Source organism: Micropterus dolomieu, linkage group LG01 (assembly GCF_021292245.1).
Source record: "Micropterus dolomieu isolate WLL.071019.BEF.003 ecotype Adirondacks linkage group LG01, ASM2129224v1, whole genome shotgun sequence".
NCBI classification, from domain to species: domain Eukaryota; kingdom Metazoa; phylum Chordata; class Actinopteri; order Centrarchiformes; family Centrarchidae; genus Micropterus; species Micropterus dolomieu.
In genome coordinates, this window is record NC_060150.1 from 30,298,836 (window position 1) to 30,318,899 (window position 20,064).

At 43.2% G+C, this 20,064-nt stretch overlaps 3 protein-coding genes and 1 long non-coding RNA gene across 6 annotated transcripts in view; 1 reads left to right on the forward strand and 3 right to left on the reverse strand.

Moving 5' to 3' along the window:
- The window catches only part of LOC123980161, a 34,420-nt gene that overhangs the window by 860 nt on the left and 13,496 nt on the right, over window positions 1-20,064 (forward strand). The window lies entirely within an intron of this gene.
- On the reverse strand, window positions 8,947-11,829 carry LOC123980123. 2 transcript variants are annotated; one of them, XM_046064367.1, is made up of 6 exons: window positions 11,699-11,829; window positions 11,416-11,639; window positions 11,109-11,318; window positions 10,642-10,946; window positions 10,422-10,526; window positions 8,947-10,315 (listed from the first exon to the last, which is right to left on the reverse strand). In XM_046064367.1, exons 2-6 carry the CDS (start codon window positions 11,630-11,632, stop codon window positions 9,272-9,274), a joined length of 1,881 nt encoding a protein of 626 aa, XP_045920323.1. In that variant the 5' UTR covers window positions 11,633-11,639; window positions 11,699-11,829; the 3' UTR covers window positions 8,947-9,271. The 2 variants fall into 2 exon arrangements, with proteins under 2 accessions (XP_045920323.1, XP_045920314.1); XM_046064358.1 differs by having other exon boundaries at window positions 11,416-11,717.
- LOC123980140 (ethylene-responsive transcription factor ABI4-like) lies at window positions 12,035-15,140 on the reverse strand. Of its 2 annotated transcripts, none has more exons than XM_046064395.1 (7): window positions 14,561-15,140; window positions 13,608-13,754; window positions 13,382-13,468; window positions 13,133-13,270; window positions 12,811-13,047; window positions 12,280-12,708; window positions 12,035-12,154 (listed from the first exon to the last, which is right to left on the reverse strand). In XM_046064395.1, the coding sequence occupies exons 1-6, from the start codon at window positions 14,597-14,599 to the stop codon at window positions 12,289-12,291; spliced, it is 1,068 nt and encodes a 355-aa protein (XP_045920351.1). In that variant the 5' UTR covers window positions 14,600-15,140; the 3' UTR covers window positions 12,035-12,154; window positions 12,280-12,288. The 2 variants fall into 2 exon arrangements, with proteins under 2 accessions (XP_045920351.1, XP_045920358.1); XM_046064402.1 differs by having other exon boundaries at window positions 13,133-13,267; window positions 14,561-15,139.
- LOC123980153 (myosin-7-like) overlaps window positions 18,283-20,064 on the reverse strand; it is a 10,769-nt gene continuing 8,987 nt past the window's right edge. The window contains exons 33-39 of the mRNA XM_046064405.1: window positions 19,909-20,064; window positions 19,610-19,813; window positions 19,218-19,514; window positions 19,040-19,144; window positions 18,841-18,936; window positions 18,626-18,760; window positions 18,283-18,398 (exon numbers count right to left, since the gene is read on the reverse strand). The exon at window positions 19,909-20,064 is cut by the window's right edge and continues 258 nt beyond it. Coding sequence (XP_045920361.1) covers window positions 18,378-18,398; window positions 18,626-18,760; window positions 18,841-18,936; window positions 19,040-19,144; window positions 19,218-19,514; window positions 19,610-19,813; window positions 19,909-20,064 — 1,014 coding nt within the window. The 3' untranslated portion in view covers window positions 18,283-18,377. The remainder of the gene's footprint in view (window positions 18,399-18,625; window positions 18,761-18,840; window positions 18,937-19,039; window positions 19,145-19,217; window positions 19,515-19,609; window positions 19,814-19,908) is intronic.

Sequence of the window (20,064 nt, forward strand, 5' to 3'; positions counted from 1 at the left end):
CTTCTAATAGCGGTTGCTGCTTCTCCGTATGTAATGTGAAACGGGGACGTTTCTTTTCGGGGAGGAGGAAGAAATGTAAGAGTTAATGTAAGAGAAGTAAAGTTAATTCACATTTTTGAGGTAATTTACTAAAAATATATTTACAGTGTTTATTCAGTTCACGGCATTTTTTTATTTGTATCACAGTTGGTATCTAAATCATTACATTTGAATCTGTAAATCAGCTACGATATTAAGCAGAATCTACCTCTGTGTTTTCTTTGCATTTACTTCAGTCTAACTCCTGCTAGCTCCTGATTGGTTAGTTCGGTCATGTGAGAGGGAGGACGAGGAAGTGTTGTGTTGTGACGAGGAAGTGTTGTTGTTGTGACGAGGTGTGAAAAGTAAAGTGCTGCGTAAGAAAGTTATCTGTCTCCATCCTGTTGTTTTTCTCATAAAGAGTGTTCCAACCACCTAACATCGAACCCCCACGTTACACCAGTAAAAAGATCTCAGAATAGGGGTGATGTGAGACCATCTATTGGCACTAGAGAATAGCCACAGTCTATGAGAGTAGCCTTGTGGCAGTATTCTGGATTAAATGTAGAGTGTCAAGGGCAGACATGCAAAAAAATTTGTGTACAAGGTTCTCTAGTAGAATAGTTGATCATACCGATCTTAGTTTTATGACTACTTATTTGAAAGAGGCCCAATATTTTGCATAATCATAGGGTTCTGGAGCAACAACCAGAACCTCTGTCTTTACACATGGTAGCTCCGCATTAGTCACTGCTCTGCTTGCCTGCCATTCACTGGTCTTGTGTCGACTATGACTATGACTATGACTATATATAGGCCTACCATCCTACCCCGCCCCTCTCACAGCTCCACACTGTATGTAGTGACACTCTAACCTTGAGGGCATTGTTTTGCTACCAGGGTGAAACATAAATCTGTGTTGAGATTCTCATTCTCAGCTGTTCAACACTTGTCACAACATCTCTCCTTCTGTGGTCCTTTATCTACAGGCAAACATAGACTTGGCCAGGACACAGGAACAGCTTCTGTCAGTTGCTGCACCAAGATGTGTTTATTAATTTTATGATATTGTCCTGTAAAATATTTCAATTTCTTTCTACTTTCTACTAAAATTTATATTGTGTGGAGAGAGAGAGAGAGAGAGAGAGAGAGAGAGAGAGAGAGAGAGAGAGAGAGAGAGAGAGAGAGAGAGAGAGAGAGAGAGAGAGAGAGAGATTAATTTGAATATATACATGTGTATATATATATTCCTACATTTTCCTACATTTGCTGGCAATATATTTGAAATATTGGTGCTTGCTTTCATACCTCATACAGTACAAAGGGCGAAGAGGACCGTACATAAACATAAGTCTAGGATAGTGAATTAAGTAGTGGCACTTAGGTGTTAACACATTTCCAAAGACTTCAGTTGTCTTATCAAGGAATTCTTGAATCAGCAAGCTAATCTTTTCATCTGTTGCGGCCATTATGATATCCATGATTTCTGAGCATAGTCAGAACACATGTCAATATGGACTGTCAGGTGGGATATGGTGAGCCATTAAAAAAGGCAACAGTCTGAACAGGCATCATTTTTGGCTGGCTGTTCCAACTATGTTAGTTTTTTCAGTGAATGGCACTGGTTTGATTTGTTTGTCATTCTTCTCAATGCATAAATTTTTCAACTCATCATTTATTTCATGTATTGTTATATGTTTTTGATTATGAGCTTTACAGATGACTAATTTCATTACTAAAGGCAGAACTCCCTCCAGCAAATCATGCATTAAATCTGAGGTAAGACACTTGGTCATGTCAAAGTAACGTAGTGTATCAAATGTACAATTACCATATACACTGTATACGTGATATTTATGTACTTCAGTTGTTCTAAGAACAAAACTATCCTCACAAAAGTTTTGTTTTACCTCTGAGTGAGAGGCCATACAAAATTAGTATATCATTTTCATTTATATTAGCCAGTAATGACAGATATAGAAAACCTCCCAATCATATGAGCAGAGAGGTTGTCAAATGAAATAGTTGCTAAAGCAGCTTTGATCGTGTGCTCTACTTCATTAAGACCGAAAGTGAAGCCCTCTGTGGACAGCATCTTAAAGCCAGCTATCAAGGGTTGTAGTATGGTTAGTAAGCCCAGATTCTTTCACATGTGAATGGCAAACCATTAAGGCTAAGTGAATGTGACTCAACTTTGAGCGATATTTTCAACTTATGTTCCCAACTGTATAATAAAAAGCACAGGTTTTGTCCTTATTTCTTTTAGCTCCAAGTGGGTTTACAATTTCAAATTCATCTTTAAAGTAAATGCCATCACTGTAATCTGTCAGAACGTCATCATCTCGGTTTCTGTGATTATTCAAAGCAATCTATTCCCACACATCATCTACACAGCAATAATTTTCAGTCCTGAATTGTATCTTACTGTGTAACTGATTCTGTCATGTCCATTTTTGATTTGCAGTGTTTTTTTATGATGTATGGTGACCGAATTGAATCGCATGCTTTCTGAAAAAAATCTGATGTAGACAAAACTCGAGTTCTGGGTAATCAGAGATGTGGAAACCATTCTTATCCAAATGATAAAAATGAAAGAGTCATAGTTCTCTTTGGAAAAACACAATGAAAATTGTAGGTCATCAACAGTATCTGTTTGGACAGAAATGGAGAGATTATTTTTTTCAGCACACTTGAGAATAAAGCCAAACAAATGGTCTCTTAAATTCTCAAGCAAACTGAACATACTAGGTGGTGTGGGCTGCTGAAGAAGACACAGAGCAGAGATACAGTTCAGGTTTTTTTTAATCCAAATTAAAACAGGTTAACAGGCTTACAGGCAGTAGACTGGAAAATCCAACAGGCAGGCAGGCAGGCAGACAGACAGACTAACGAGCAGGACGGGAGCAACACAGGTGATGGGGAGAAGAGAGAGACAGGCAGGCAGAGTGATAACTGGGGTAACAGACATAACCTACGTTACTGGACGCTAAACACAGACATAAACTAAGACACAGAACCAAAATGCAGAACTGAACCCAAGATACACGACAGACAGGTACAAGGTGAGCTAAACAGAACCTGCGAATGAACAATGAAATAAACAAGGCTAAACAGAGAACACAAGACATGGAACAAACCTCCAACAGAAAACACGGACCAACTGTTACACAGACCGGGGTAGGGAACAGAGACAGAACTAACCAGGAAACTGGACAACACTCAACTAAGAACAGAACGGAAACAAGGAAAATACCAAAACACCACTAAACACTAGCTGACAGATGAATAATAACCCAGACTAAATAACAGATAACAAACTGATCAGTAAGTAAACTCACAGTGAACTAAACTCAACAGAACTAAAATGTAGATGCAAAACCCAAATCTTAGAATCAAAAACACAGAGTGGATAAGGGAGACAAGATAATAGGACAACACAGACAACAGACTAGGATAACAGAACAAAAACAGATTAACACAGAACCAAACAGACAACAAAACAGCAGAGCTCACCATAAACACAGACTGGACACAGGAGAACAGACAAGACAGAACCCCAAAACACAACAGACCAAAATAACAGATAATCAACTGACTAAAGCTCACAGAGTGCAAATCTTAAACATGGCCAACAGGCAGTGTTTTCGATAAACATGCTGCCTAAAATAATGATACTATATATATAAGCCGACTGGCAGTTACTTATTCCACAGGTTATGTTGAAATGAGGTTCGTGGGCATGCAGTCCAATATGCAGAATCAGTTTCCTGGCACGCACAGTTATCGAAAAAAACATTAACTTATGGATGGTTGGCTATACACAACATCAGTTGTTTACCTCTCCAAGAATAATGAAATCCTCTATCTTCTCTTGCCATTGATGGTAAGTCCCCACCTGAATTCCATTCCTAGGTCATAAAGATGGTACAATTTTAAGGGTGCCTTGTTGATATGTGACTGACGTGTTCCTACATTAGCAAACTACACTACTACACAAGCAGTATAACAAAAACAATTTCACCTTCAGGTTTATGTGACGAATATCCTGCCATGTGTCAAAACTGAAAATAAAGTTCTGAAAGGTTGAAACTATCCATCCAACCATCCATCGTCAACCGCTTATCCTGCGTACAAGGTCGCAGGGGGCTGGAGCCAATCCCAGCTGACATCGGGCGAAAGGCAGGGTACACCCTGGACAGGTCGCCAGTCCATCGCAGGGCCACACATAGACAAACAACCACTCACACTCACATCTAAGGACAATTTAGGGTCACCAATTAACCTAGTCCGCATGTCTTTGGACGGTGGGAGGAAGCCGGAGCACCCGGAGAGAACCCAAGCAGACACGGAGAGAACATGTAAACTCCACACAGGGTTTGAACCCCAGACCCTCTTGCTGTGAGGCGACAGTGCTAACCACCTCCAGGTTGAAACTAAGTGTTTGAAGATTTGCTAAATAAATAAAATCTGCAAACATTGTTACATACACCTTGTGATGCACTCTTGGACACATCATCAGTGATAGTACCTGGGGTCATAGGGGGTTTTGGGTCTTTCAACTTCAGACCCCCTCACCCAGGCGACCCGACCGGGAATGATCAGTTCCCGGCCTGTGTCCAAGAAGGGTTCGCCCACTGTTTGTCCCTCCTGATCCACAGCCAGCATGAGGCTTTTTCCGCAGCCTCTGAAGCTGCACTAATGGCTCTTCTCTTACCTGCTCCTGTGATTCCCAGGAGGCTGTAGGCCCTGCAGAGTGACTTTCCTGCAAAGCCCCTTCCCCCAACCTCGATGTGCAAGCACTGTGCACGCCACCCCCGTCTCCGACACTCCTCCACCAGCTCCGCATATTTCTCCCTTTTCCTTTCGCTCGCTTCCTCCATCCTCTCCTCCCAGAGCACTGTTAGCTCCAAGATAACTTGCTTCGATGTTACTGAGAACAGAACCCCATGTCGGGTCTAAGGCTGGTCTCCATGATGTCTCGAGGGAACTTGAGTTGCTTTCCCGGGTCCACCCTTAGCTGCCAGTCATTCGCTGTTCCCAGCAGGCCTGTCTGAACTATTGGTCGGGAAGGTGGTGGTTCCCTGCTCTTAAGAATGAGATTTTCCGCCTTGGTGGTTGTAAACGCATGCTCTGCTTGATGGCATTAGTGATGGACTCAGCAACCACCTTCAGCACTTGGTCATGGCACCAACGGTAGCGGCCTTCCCCAAGTGCTTTAGGATAGCTGCTGGGGATGTGTTCCAGCGATCCTCTTCCCTGGCACAGGGTACATGCCGGCGTCTCAACCTTGCCCCAACAAAAGAGACTGGATGGACTGGGCATGGTGTCATAGACAGATTGAATGATACATTTGATGCGATAGGGCTCAGCCCTCCACAGCTCTGCCCATGAAATCTTCCTCCCCATGGCATCTTCCCATCTGGTCCATGCGCCCTGTTGCCTCATTCCCACCATCTGGCTTGCACGCTGCTCCTCGATCCCAGCCCTCACTTCTTTTTGGACCAGGTCCCGCCTTTCCTTACCCTTCAGTTTGGTGTAATGGGTTGTTGGAATACTGCCCATTCCTGTATGGCCAATAGCCACGGGACCCACCAGTTCCTTATGACGCAGCCGTGATTCTGCCTGGCCCACCACCTCATGTGCCCTCCACTTTCTGCCAGTCCTAACCTCAATTCCAGCTTGATATACTCTTTGGTCCTTGGAATCCCTGTACTGAAGCACCTCCCTTGATCTGGTAACCATGAACTCCTCGTTAAGGCTGTTGATTGGTAGCGTTAGCTTGTTCTTTTTGCCGTAAAGGGCGATGCTGCTCAGACTTCTTGGCAAGCCCAGCCACCGTTGAAGGTAAATGCTCACCCTCCTCTCAAATCCTTCCACGGTGGAAACTGGAAATTCGTACACCAACAATGGCCACAATATCCTATGTATGATTCCATGTTGGTATAGCCAAGCTTTAAATTTACCCGGTAGGCCTGACTTGTCAACTGTAGTAAGCCAGCTCTCCAGTTGTTCATTTGTTGCCCTGATAGAAACGGCATTCTTTAGAGAGCAGTCAAAGGTTTTCCCAAGGCTCTTCACAGGCTTCTCTGGGAGTTTGTTCCAGATATATGGAGCATAATAACTGAACGCTGCTTCTCCTTGTTTAGTTTTGACTCTGGGGACACAAAGCAGACCTGCCCCAGACGACCTGAGAGGTCTGGATGGTTCATAATGAAGCAGAAGATCAGAAATGTATTTTGGCCCTAAACAATTTAATGCTTTATAAACTAACAGCAGAATTTTGAAATCAATTCTTTGACATACAGTAAGCCAATGTAAAGACCTCAGAATTGGAGTGATGTGATCCACTTTTTTAGTCTTAGTGAGGACTCGAGCAGCAGCGTTCTGAATCAGCTGCAGCTGTCTGATGGATTTCTTAGGGAGCCCTGTAAAGACACTGTTACAGTAGTCGAGTCGAGTGAAGATAAATGCATGGATAAGTTTTTCCAGGTCTTGCTGAGACATAAGTCCTTTAATCCTTGATATATTCTTCAGGTGATAGTAAGCTGACTTTGTAATTGTCTTAATGTGGCTCCTAAAATTCAGGTCTGAGTCCATGACTACACCAAAATTTCTGGCTTGATTTGTGGTTCTTAACATTACAGATTGAAGCTGAGCACTGACTTTCAATTGTTCTTCCTTGGCTCCAAAAACAATAACTTTCTGCCAACCGTTGACCTGTTCAATACAGTTACTCAGCGCTTGTATGGGATCATAGTCCCCTGGTGATATGGTTATGTAAATCTGTGTGTCATCTGCATAATTATGGTAACATATTTAGTTGTTTTTCATAATCTGAGCCAGTGGAAGCATGTAAATGTTAAACAAAAGAGGCCCCAGAATGGAGCCTTGGGGAACTCCACATGTCATTTTTGTCAGCACAGATGTGTGATTACCTACAGACACAAAGTAGTCCCTGTCCTTTAAGTAGGATTCAAACCAGTTTAGTACTGTGCCAGAAAGTCCAACCCAGTTTTCAAGTCTGTCTAGTAATATGTTGTGGTTGACCGTGTCGAATGCAGCACTGAGATCCAATAATACTAAGACTGAAATTCTGCCACTGTCAGTGTTTAAATGGATGTCATTGAAGACCTTAACAAGAGCTGTCTCAGTGCTGAAATTAAGATTGTGAGTGATTATAAAATCATTGTTTAATAATGTTTTCCCTGCCAAAGATCTAACGTTTAACAAAGCTAAATTTAGTGTGTTAAAAACGTTATCTGGCCCACTTTTTTCAACAGGCTGTGGCTGATGAGGAATTAATGCTAAATTTGCAGGATATGTTGAGTGCTTCCTGTTTCTTAACACATTCACCATGCTTTTTCTGTTACCTATCAAGACAGGGATGGAGAAGACTACCAGCACATTGTGCCTCAGCTTGTCCTGGGAAGAGTCATTAATTAATGCAAAACAGATAGCTAGGACTTGTCTAGATATGCATATCAATGGTATGGATCATATTGAGCGAAAATGTGATGAGAAATATGTGAGAAAATGGTGCCTTATTCGAAGACTAAGTTTACACAAGCCATCACTTGTTAACACAAAATCCAGACAGTGGAAGAATGTGGATGAAATAGTAAAATTTAACTGAAACTTAAAATTAAAAAGTTAACATCTCAAAAACTAATTGAATGCCATGCAAACAAGTTTTCAACATGCCAGTGCAATACCAGTTTTACAATAGTTACCCAGTCTCTTTAGAAAGGACTGCACACAAATGACACAATGATATAGCAAAACTGACTATTTTTGTGTGCTAAAATCAGTACCTGTAATATCCTCCTCGCCAAGTCATCCTCTCTTGCCTTTTTGCAGTTTTGAGTTTTTACAGTGGCAAATCCTTGACAAGTTTAAGCATGTTTGGGAGAACAGATGTGAAGTTCTCACTGAAGCGGCTGCATATGTTGACTGGAGAGGGTTGCATTGCATCGACCTCATCGCACAACTGAGATTTAAAAAATAAAAGACATTTTATTTGCAGTATTTAAACCTTTAACACAACACATCAAAACTGTTGTGTAGCTCAAGTGTATAGCACATTTCTAGTCTTTTTGACCATTACAATTCGGGGTTCAGTATCTTGCCCAAGGACATTTCAACATGCAGCCTGGGGGTGCCAGGATTGAACCACTAACCTTCCGATTAACAGCTAACCCGCTCTACCTCCTGACCAGATGACAAGATTGGAGCTGGACAGCCCATTCTGAACCAAGAAGCTGCATAAGCTGGGGAAGAATAGTCTGTTTGGCTTGGGGGAGGTGAAAGAGGACAGGGAAGAAGGAGAAGAAAGAGGGGGGAAAGAAAAGAGAAGAAAAAAGAGAGAAAAAAGGAAAGAAAAGAAGACAACACAATTCTGTAGCCACCCAGTAGCACTCATGTGGTACTCCAAAGTCTTTTTATATTTTAAGACCAAAAATGTAATTTTGCGTGCATTTCAGGAGGAGAAAGACACAAAGAGACCCTGTTCGAATCCCACCTCTTGGTTGCCCATGTAAACTAGATTTAGTATAAAAATACTTTCTTGGTCTACCTCATGTATTATATTAGTCTACTATCCATACATAGACTCTTTGTATCTTTCAAGTTTCTTTGATTAAATATTTTACACTGTGATGTTGGTTGCTTTGTGTTCCCTTGAAGAAGAATGTGTTTCTTTTATGCTGTCTTGGTTTCATTTGTCTGGTGTCTGAGGCTGAACCAAGCCCCAGTGTTAGCTCAATATAGCATAATGTCCTGGAGAAGACTTCACTAAACAGAACAAATCCTTTGAAGAAGTCACCTTGGACTGTGAAAGTGCCTGTACTTTTAACTCCACTCACTCCAATTACTTGACAATATTACTTGACAGTTACTAGTTACCTGAAAACAAGATTTGCACTCAAAATATATGAATGAACAAACTTTTATTATAAATCAGTTTAGAACTGAGGACAAATTGTCAGAAACACTCCATAGTATAAGATAATGAAACAATAACACATACCTATATTTTAAAATAGTATAGTTTAAACATAATTACTTATTTAAGATTAACATTAAATATAATATAAAACTATAAACATAAAAAAGTATCCAGGGCACATGCCTCTGATAGTGGGGTAAACAGTCCCTTTCATAGAAAATTGAACATTATAACCAAATAAAAACATTTAAATAACATAATAACATTAAATGAAACTATTTACATAAAAAAAGCATCCAGTAAAAACATTTATTTATTCCTTTTCATGTCCTCCAACCACTGCTCCTTTGGTACAGCCTCTACAGAGGGGCAGTAAACCACACCCTTGTATTGGCTGTGTCCAGTCTCCGCCGTCCTGAACTGTCCGCATTTTTTGCACGTGTTGTGCAGCACCTTTCGGGTCAGTTTTCGGGGGACTGGAGCAGGAGGGGCAGAGGAAAGGCTGAACCCCAGGGTCTGTGGAGCAGCACCTGGGGTTACTGGAACCAGCATCAGGAACTGAGGGCTGGGTGGAGCAGGGAAGAGCTGCCGCTGAGGACGCAACTGAGGACCTGATGGTGGAGCAGGGAAGAGCTGCTGCTGGGGACGCAGCTGAGGACCTGATGGTGGAGCAGGGAGGAGCTGCTGCTGGGGACGCAGCTGAGGACCTGATGGTGGAGCAGGGAGGAGCTGCTGCTGGGGCTTGACAGCCATGGGTGTTGCAACCGAGGGTGATACTTTGCTCTTCAACTTCGCCAGGCCCACGGTGCTGTTTGGCAGGTGGTACTGGTGAGCTGGGCCTGGCTGGGGGGGAGCAGATGAGGGGCGCACATTAGCAGAGGGGAGAGGGTTAACTGCCACAGACAAGCGGCTGGGCAGGTTCAGCCCCTGCATCACCACCACATTTTCCTGCCTCTTCACCCTCTTATTGTGCCACTGCACCAGGGTGGTGTGGCTCACATCCACCAGCTGCAGGATGGTCTGCTGCACTACCGCCCCATTGCACAGAATGAGCAGCCTGATCTTCCTGTAGTCAAAAAGGATGAGATCCCATCTTGACACTGTGCCAGTCCCCTTCTTCTTGGGACTGCGGTGGATGGTACAGCGGCGGCAGCAATCTGGCCACTGGGCAAGTGGGGCAGTGGTGGTGAGTGTGTGCCTCTTCACACTCTCCGTCCCTGGAGTGAACTCCTGCCTCTTTTTTGGAGACCTAAATCTCCCTATGTCCAGCCTGCTCTGGTGTCTGGCAGCAAACACCACCCTCTGCCTGTCGTGGTCCAGCAGGTTCTGCCACAGAGCAACAATGGTGCTCACCTAAGCAGAGAGAGAACACAACAGCACATGAAAAGACGAGTTAAGTGTTGAGTGTGAACATGTATGACAAGGTTGGGAAAGTAGCAAGACAATAAATGTTCCTGACCTGCTGGTTGTTCAGGTACAGAGAAGTCTGGTTTCTCAGCTCCACCAGATACTCTGCCAAGCTGTCAACTTTGTCCAACCCTGGCATGCCACTGTAATCCACAACCTGAAAAAAACACACAAAAAACATATGAGTGACAGTATTTGAGGACAGTGAGGTGGGACAAAATGCAGATACGGTTTATATATGTTTATATACACATAATTATGTCTTTACATACCCCGGATGCAGCAGCCATGGAGGGAGTAGGCTGGGAGAAGGCAGCAGGCTGGAAAGAGGCAGCAGGCTGGAAAGAGGCAGCAGGCTGGTAGGAGGCAGCAGGCTGGAAAGAGGCAGCAGGCTGGGAGGAGGAGAAGCTCAGGTCATCGAGCCATGGCACAGTATCTTCCTCAAAGCCCTCGTCTTCTTCTTCTTCCTCGCCCTCATCTATATTCTCCAGCATGTCCTCTGTCTCCTCTGAGTCGGGGTTCACCACCATGGGCTGTCCAGTCTGACTCAGCAGGTAGCTAACACCAAGCACCTCTCCTATGAGAAATAACAGAAACACACACACAGACACATTTTTAGTTGAAATTCAAAACATTCTGTATCCTTATGTAATTGTTTTATTTTAACGTCAAACATTAAAACACTAAAAACCCTCAAACCAAAACAAAAGCCACATCATCATCATCATTTAAGACATACCAGTGTATCTGGCAGGTGGCCTGAAGTTTGTCACAAATACCCGGCCAAACACCTTCAGGCTGTTGGTGTTGAGACACTGGACCACATCCCCGGCGTAGGTGAGGAGAGATGACAGCTTGCTGGTCACCGCTGCAGTCCCCCGATCCTGGTTCCACCTGTTGAGGCCTTCCAGCAGGTACAACTGGAAGTTCAGTGCGTTTGCACTGGTTCCTGGGAAACCAAAAAAATATGGTTTTGCTTTTCAATCTTTAAATGTGTTGAAAAAAACCTTACAAATCATTTAAAATCTCACAAGACAGACACCAACCTGGAATGAACCTGTTGAGGTGGCAGTGAAACGACTCCAGGGCCGTGGACCCTCTGGCACAGCGGTACTTGGTCAGGACAACGCCGCCTTTGGTGGTGGTGGTGCCTGTCACTGTATACAGCTGCACACCTGGCACGTCCTGGATGCACTTGACGTGCCGTTTCTGCACCCGCCAGATGTGCTCCATGCGCACCTGTTCCAGCAGCGGCACCTCCATGAGGTCTCTCCCTTTTGGCCCCCCCAGTGTTTGCAGCAGCTGCTCGATGAGGCTGATGGTCCCCTCCTCCCCGCGCATCCTCCTTCTGCAGTACTGGCTCAGCTCCTTCTTAGTGATTCTCCTGTCCACCAGGAGATCAGTAAGCGCTGGCACACCCTCCTGTCTGAGCTGCCCTCTCTTAGCCTGCTGCAACAGAGTGAGGTCACCTGCATCCCACTCAAAGATGCATGCAGACAGGTGATGCTGCCCTTAATGTGGTCCAGACGGGAGAGGATGTCCCTGCTGTAGACGGTCAGCAGCCAGCGACTGGTGGGGACGTGGATGGGCTCTGGGGGCTCCTGGCAGATCACTGGGAAGAGGCTGGGCCGATCCATAAAGTTAGCACACTCCCCCACATAGTGTGCCAACCGGTTCAGCCACTTCTCACCGTGGTTCTCCCGAAGCTGCTTCGCCAGTCATGCTGGACTGTTGCCGAGAGTCCGGTCCCGAAGCAGCCGAATGACACGTATGTCACAAGCATACCTGAAAAGTACATTTAATTTAATCCTGGGTGTGTATACACATCATATAACAATACAGTGATTAGTTACATGTTTATTGGAGGATAATTTAAGTGGATTAAGTCTTTTCAAAACTGTTTTACTCACTTGCTGGTCTCAAACAGCTTCTGGTGGGGCAGGTCCAGCTGGTCCCGGACAGTCTGACTGGTCGACAGATAGTTCAGGGAACACACGGTGCACCTGAGTGTCTCTGTCACCATAAGGTAATACCCGTCGATGTCTAGGACCTTTCGAGCCCTCTTGTGGACACCATAGCCCGTTAGCTGCTTCCCACAAGCCGGGCAGGACACCTTCACCTTCCACAGATAGTATGGCATCCACACCATCAGCCGATGGGTGAAGAAGGACAGGGGGCTCATACCACAGCTTTACATCTGGCCGCAGTTTACCGGAGGGAAAGAGGGTGCTGGCAATCCACCTGTGGTCCTGCACAGGGATGGTCTTGCTCAGTTCTCCCGGCAACCAGACTGAAGCTGCAACCGCAGCAGCTGCTGAAGGAACTCCTCCAGACTCGTCCTGTTTAAAAGACAATAGTTAGATTAGTTTATTGCATAAATAAAGGCTATACTGAAGATGATTTACAACAGAGCCAGACCAACGAATAGATGCTGTACTCACAGGGGCTACTGCAAGGCTGCTGCTTACAGAAGGGCTTGGGGTCCTCACAGAGGATGGTGCAAGAAGACGAGAAGAGCTCGGGGTCCTCACAGAGGATGGAGAAGGAAGAGGAGAAGGAGGAAGAGGAGAAGAGCTCGGGGTCCTCACAGAGGATGGAGAAGGGCTGGGGGTCCTCCTAGCCACTAAATTGGGCTTTAGTGAGTCAGACTTTGACCCACCAAAACGTGATTTAGTGAACTGAAAGGAGAAAAAGATATAATTTAATGATGCAACACAAACACAATAGTTCATACAAAAGATTAATTGATTAGAAAGAACTCACCATTGACAAACTCAGCGGGGGCCGCAGGAAAGACCTTGGGGTGGCGGCAGACGCTGCAGCACTTGCTGAAGTCGCACCAGGGTCCGAGTCTGAGGCCACAGACTGTGGGGCTTCAGCAGGAGGCTGAGTGGCAGGCTGCTAAAAGAACAGCATTACGACATGTGATGTAACTGCAACAGCATATCAGCGTTATAACAGAGATGCGATGCAAGATGAAAATTTATGTGATGTCATTTTGAAAGAGATCACCTTAACGGTGTGAAATCCACAGTTACAGGCCTTGGGTCCTACAAAGAGGGTGCTCTGTCCATGGGCCTGCATGGGGCATTTCTCAATCTTGAACAATCAGAATTGTTATTTACACTCCATCGTCTGATTGATACTATCTGCACCATCAAATCGCCCATTTTTCATCAAGTGAACTGCATGTTGATGACTGTAACAAGTAATAGGTAGAAATTTTGCAATACTTTACCTTCTGGTAGAGGTCATACCACTTCCGTTGCCTTGGGGCTGGTTTATTACCTCCTGAAGGCCAAAGGCCAGTGTTGACAAATGCCCTCAGCCTCGCCATCCACTCGCCATCTCCCATGGCCTTGTGGCTCTTAGGTTTGATGCTCATCTAATAATATGAACGTAATATATTTGCATTCAGATACAGTAATGACATGGATATATCTAAAACCATTAACAGCTGTCATCCTCTCCCTTCTTCAATGCTCCAGGTGGGCTAATAATAATGTCATTGGCTCAAATGTCATTGGTAGGTAGCTATTTCACCAGTTAATATTTACAGTAAAACGACAGGTACTGTAAACACACCCACAATAGCTCTTGTCAACAAGTACAACACTGAATGTGAACATGCTTTGAATAATACACTGTGACCCTGCGGCACATACATACTTCCTCATGTAACTTGTCAGAAGCAAACATAATATGTTTCGTTCTGTACAAAATTTACAGCAGCTGTTTTATTAACGTTGGTTACCTGCCACCGCTGTCTTAAACAGGTAGAAAGCCTACTAAAATAATCTGATACAATAAAACGTTTCTATAACTAATATAGAAACTATTTCTATTTATAGAAACACAACGGGTTTTACGTATGACGTTAGCGATTGCTAGCTATACTGACTGACGTTGCCTATAATAACGTAACTGAGACAAACGATGAGATGCAATGCATATAAAGGATGTGGCTAATTAAAGAGGGGGAATAAAGCATGCATGGCTGTTTAACGTTACACTTTTATTAATTTTTTATACCGTTATTACATTTAAGGTAGTGATTTGCGTTAGCGACTGCTAGCAGTTAAGGTTAGCTAACGTCGTACCGTAATTATAACATAATGTGACACTCGACAACAAAAGATGGAAATATAACTAAGCATGTATGTCTATAAAATAAAGACATTTATTACTTACTTCTGACAGAGTTCTTATAAGCCGTTTCGCCGGCGACATCCAATATCAGTCACTGGCGGAGGGACTGGGAAGAAGCGCAGCGATAGGTGACGTCCAGTGTCATCCCGTTGCTCGATTGGCCTCCGACATTGGACCGTCAAATACCAGGATTGTATGACAAGATTGGAGCTTGAAAGTCCATTCTGAACCAAGTAGAGCCACAGCTGCCCCTTCTGACTCTACATTATTTAACTTGCTGTGTACCAACCAATCCAGTTTATTTACCTGTTGAAATACCTTTAAATGGTCAATACAACCCATAACATGCAGTATTAGTATTGGTATATGTATCACCTCACTCAAGTGATGTCACTCCCTTTTAACTGGTGCAGATGCCGGTCATGGGATCAACAAACAATTCATTACATACATAGGCTTTCATGTGCAGTTAGCGTCACAATGGTTCTGCATGTACTGGCCACGCATGCTTCAATAACCTCCAGCTGCAATTTTGTGGATGTTCTGGCAGCCAGGATCTTCTGTAAGAACATCTTTAAAGAGGTGGTATTATGGTTTTTGGCTTTTCCCCCTCTCCTTTATTGAGTTATATATCTTTTTTGTGCACATAATAGGTTTGCAAAGTGAAAAAGCCCCCTAGTCCACCCCAAAGGGAGTTCCCATCTCCCACAGAAAACACTGCTCTGAACTGCCTGAAAACGGCTCGTTTGTAGACCAGGCTTTACTTCTTACTTCTTACTTCTTGTGACGTCACAATGAAAATACGTGTCATAATGCTCGCTGAGCGACTACTCCGACACGCCCTCAAAAACACCCATGGAAAAACACTGAGCTGCAGCACGCCTCTCCTCTCCCCTTCCAAACACTAGCTACCCTCCAGGCAGTCAATGGACATGGAGTTGTTACTGTGATGTAGAGACATAGCTCAGTTAAAACTTTATTGATGAAAGATACTTTTGTTACAGATTAATAACTCACCACTCTGAAAGTCTTGCTCCGGTCCAAATTGCCAAACTGGTCGGCAACATGTAGCCTACAGCTGAATCGAAGCTGTTTACCGGCCTTTCGCTGACCTGCCCTTCTCTGCTTCTGATTGGCTTGTAGTCCTTAACTAGGAACTGCGCATGTGCAACTCCCAACAAAGATCATTTAGAGACAAGATCTATCACTCCATAGCTAAAACGAAGCCTTCAACACATAGGGTGAAAAGAGGAGCTGCAGCAATGTGCAGTATGACAAAAAATATGGTGTTTTTTGAAAATTAAACCATGTAAACCTGTTCTGGTACAACCGCGAAATAAGATTTTGAACCTGAAAACGAGCATAATACCACCTCTTTAAAAAGGTAAGCACTCATCAAACCCCATTCCCAGCCATCGTACACTTGCCAAAAAAATAACTACACTGTGAAAGAAATGGCTGTGAAACTGTGGATAGTTTATTGGAATTCAATTTCAAACTATATAACTGAAATTCAAACTGAGCAATTCAATTTATTTTTTTTTAATGCAATTATTCAAGTTGAGCAATTCAAATTGAAAGTCAGTCTCTACCGATACAAAAATCAGCCCATACATTTCTTCCTGTGCAATGTTTGTATTACAATACCAGTTGCACTCTTAAACAAGCCTGTTATCACAGTTCGGATGTTTTTCACAGTTTCAGAAGAAGACAGCTTTATTGCAATATGGCATCAGTCCTCCTTCCTCCTTTCCTCCTCCACTCTCTCCCTCTCTGCTGTGATTCATTGCAAGTAACAATGTGCCAAATTTTTAGCTACATGGCAAACTAAGCTGAACAGTTAGACAGGAGACTGGTTAGACTCAGCTAACTGCCAAGCTAACCTTAGCTGTGCTTTTATATATCAAAGAGGATGAGTCTGTTGACAGAGCAGATTAAAATACAGTTTTCTACATGTTTATGCTTGTTCAACAGATGCATTGATAATGTATTGTCTTTTTACTTGCGAAGGTTTTATAATATAATATAATATAATGTTATATAATATATATAATATAATGTTACATTATAGCTCCCGCTAGACTGATTTTACTTGACTTTTACTTTTCTTATTGAGTAGATTATGAGTTACTTGCATCTCAAAGTGTATACGAGTGGGCTCTTTTTGAAAACATATTGACTATTCTTGATGCCAGATGACTAGAGATATTAGCTCAGCTGCAACCACATCAGCAGACGTGATCCCCTCCATCAAAGCATTAAAACTTCTTTATAACTTCTTTATCGTATCTCTAGAAGTAGGCAATTATCAGTTATCGGATCAGTGGGGAAAAAATCCATATCATGCATCTCTATCAATCATATGTGTTCCTATTTTGATATTATGAATAATCCCCCATTCATGATGGAGTTACTCATGTGAATGTAGTTAAGTAGCAAAGCTTATAGTTCTCCCCCTTTTGTAACGTCTCCATCTTGTGTTGATGGTGCCACACTGCTGAAAATGGTAATCTGAAACATGATTGTTCCTCTTTTTCTGACTTAGACCTGCAATAATACATTTGTGGCCACTTTTGGGCAGCAGAAACAAGCTTAAACACAACCCTGGCATATTATCACCTTGATATTACAAACTTGTTAGCAAATAGTTACCTATTTTCACATTCAGCAGACACAGAGCAACATTAGCATTCATTTAGTCATGTATCTGACCACCTCATGAATTCCATCCATTGTCTAAACCACTTATCCTTTGCAGGATCGCTGGGGGCTAGAGCCAATCCCAGCTGACCTGAGGGAAATATGTGGCTCAATCTTTAACAGCTAGTTACTGAAAACAGCTGCCCACTGCAGAAAACAAGGTTTTGAACTGTTAGAGTGAACCTAAACCTTAAAATGATGGTTGTAAAATTAACACTGAGTTAAAAGACACTAAAAAGACAACAGTCATGATAGGGTGTATGTGCTTTAAGTTTAGTTTTAGTTAACATCAGCATGCTCACAGTGATAATGCTAATATGCTAACATTTAGCAGGTCATATAAAACATCTTCATTTAGCCAGTTGAATGCTACCATTTGGTCTCTGGTCATAAACGAAAGTACATTTTCACCTGATGATGTGTCAAGGGATGTAAAATACACATTGTACCCGATCCAGTGGTTGTTGAGATAATGTAGTCCAGCGTGGCTAAAAAACTCCATGAAGCTATTTTTGTCGCTGCGACTGGTTTTTGGTGAAATTTGCGCAGTCTTAAATGTAGCTTTACATGGTTTGGAAAACTGCCTGGCTTTTCAATTCAACAAAACATAATCCAACATGTTATAAAACATTATCAAACTGTTCTGCACAAATGTAAGTATGTCACTACCCTTTTACCCTGTGTACTATTGACCCAAACATGCTCTCTACTGTCTTGTTTCTGTTCAGGGTTATGAGGATACAAGCGTTTGTTTTAAATGAAGAAAGATAGGGGGAAGCCCAATTGAGTCCAAGGTGGGTTAAAATCAAGGACATCTGGACTTGGTTGAAGATACTTGAAGACATTAAACCCCAGACAATTGCAGAGCTAACATACACAGACAAAAACACACATTCACACTCACTTTTGTCATCTATGTTTAATTAAGAGTTAAAAGTATAGTAGAGTAGACTCCTCTGTGTGTCTTTTCTTTTTAACTCCTGGGTGCTCCAAATTCTTCTTGTTAAAGGCCTTTAACAAAACAAAGTGTAAAGTTGTGGAAAAGATTGAACCCAACAAAGAGATGTATGTTCTTAATATGCTTTTATTCTTTATTTTGCTTAATTAGTAGTCTTAACACACTGTAACGCTGAGTCTTTGAAGGTTCCAGCTGAGAACTTTACTCTCCGTCATGTCCCTTCTGTGTGTGAGACAATGAATGACAGTAATTAGGTGCGCAATCATTTCATTAACATTATTTCTACTGCATGCAAAAAAGCAACAGTACATATCTAAAGCTATACATTATGCTATAGTGTATGTTATAATAAAGTCCACATTGTTTTGGTCATTAGTAACAAGTAAAAAAAAACTCTACATGTACTTATAAGTCAAAACAAATATGTCAGACAGTCCTGTGTCACTGACCTTGGATCCACTATCACGGCTTTTGGCTCTCATCTTGTTGACCTGGGACTCAGCAATGTCAGCCCTCTCCTCTGCCTCGTCCAGTTCGTGTTGCAGTTTACGAAGCTTGGTCAGACTGCTGTTGGCTTGTTCCTCCTGTTAAATCATTATTTTGGTAAGTATTAAAGTATTAAAGGCAAGATCCATCTGTAATATCAGAATACACCTGTACTTACAGCCTCCTCTGCAGCCCTCTTGTAAGCTTTGACCTTCAGCTGCAGTTTGTCTACCAGGTCCTGCAGACGGGCCAGATTCTTCCGGTCCTCTTCAGTCTTAAGAGTTGTTTAAGCAAAATCATGGAGTGCTTTTCACAACAGACACAGGAAATGAATGTGAATGGATAAAGGTAGACGACAGTATAAAATCACAATATACCTGATAGGTAAGCTCCTTGACACGTCTCTCATATTTACGGACTCCTTTTACAGAATCACCGCCCTTCTTTTGCTCAGTTTCCACCTCAGTTTCCAGCTCCCTCACCTACAAAAAAAATGTCCCAGTGTCACAGCAGCCAAGCACCATATCCACATCTGAACAAATCATTGTCACTCACCCTGGCCTCCAGCTTCTGGATCTGCTTCTTGCCACCTTTCATGGCTATTTGCTCAGCTTCATCCAGACGGTGCTGCAGGTCTTTGATGGTTTGTTCCATGTTTTTCTTCATACGCTCCAGGTGAGAGCTGGTGTCCTGCTCCTTCTTCAGCTCCTCTGCCATCATGGCAGCATCAGTTATGGCCTTCTTCGCCTTCTCCTCAGCATTTCGGCACTCCTGCACCGCCTCCTCCACCTCACTCTGAAGCTGGGTGGTGTCTCCCTCCAGCTTCTTCTTCTGGTTCAGCAGGCTGGTGTTCTGCACAGAATAGTTTTACAGTAAACACTTGTAGAAAGAACGTGGACATATTAGCATATTATTACACTGTAAAGTGATTACCGATTTGGACATACCTGAGAGTGCAGCAGCTGAACTCTCTCACTGACATCAAGCAGTTCCTGCTCTGCCAGTTTACGACCTCTCTCAGTCTGCTCCACCACAGACCTCAGCTCATCAAGTTCAGCCTGCAGCAAGTTATTACGTCTCTCCACAATGGCAATGTTCTCCTTCAGATCCTCATTGGCACGAAGAGCATCATCCAGCTGCAGCTGCAAGTCCTGTCAGGAACAATAATAACATTCTTTCTATCCTTAAATGGAAAGGAAACAATCTCCAAGCATGCTCCCATCATTGGTACGACGTACGGACTTACCTTCAGATGAGCATGGACTCCCTTGAGCTGCTTCTGAGCCTCTGCTGCCTGCCTGTTGGCCTGGCTCAGCTGGATCTCCATCTCATTGAGATCTCCCTCCATCTTCTTTTTTACCCTGAGAGCCTCGTTTCTGCTGCGAGTCTCGGCCTCCAGGGA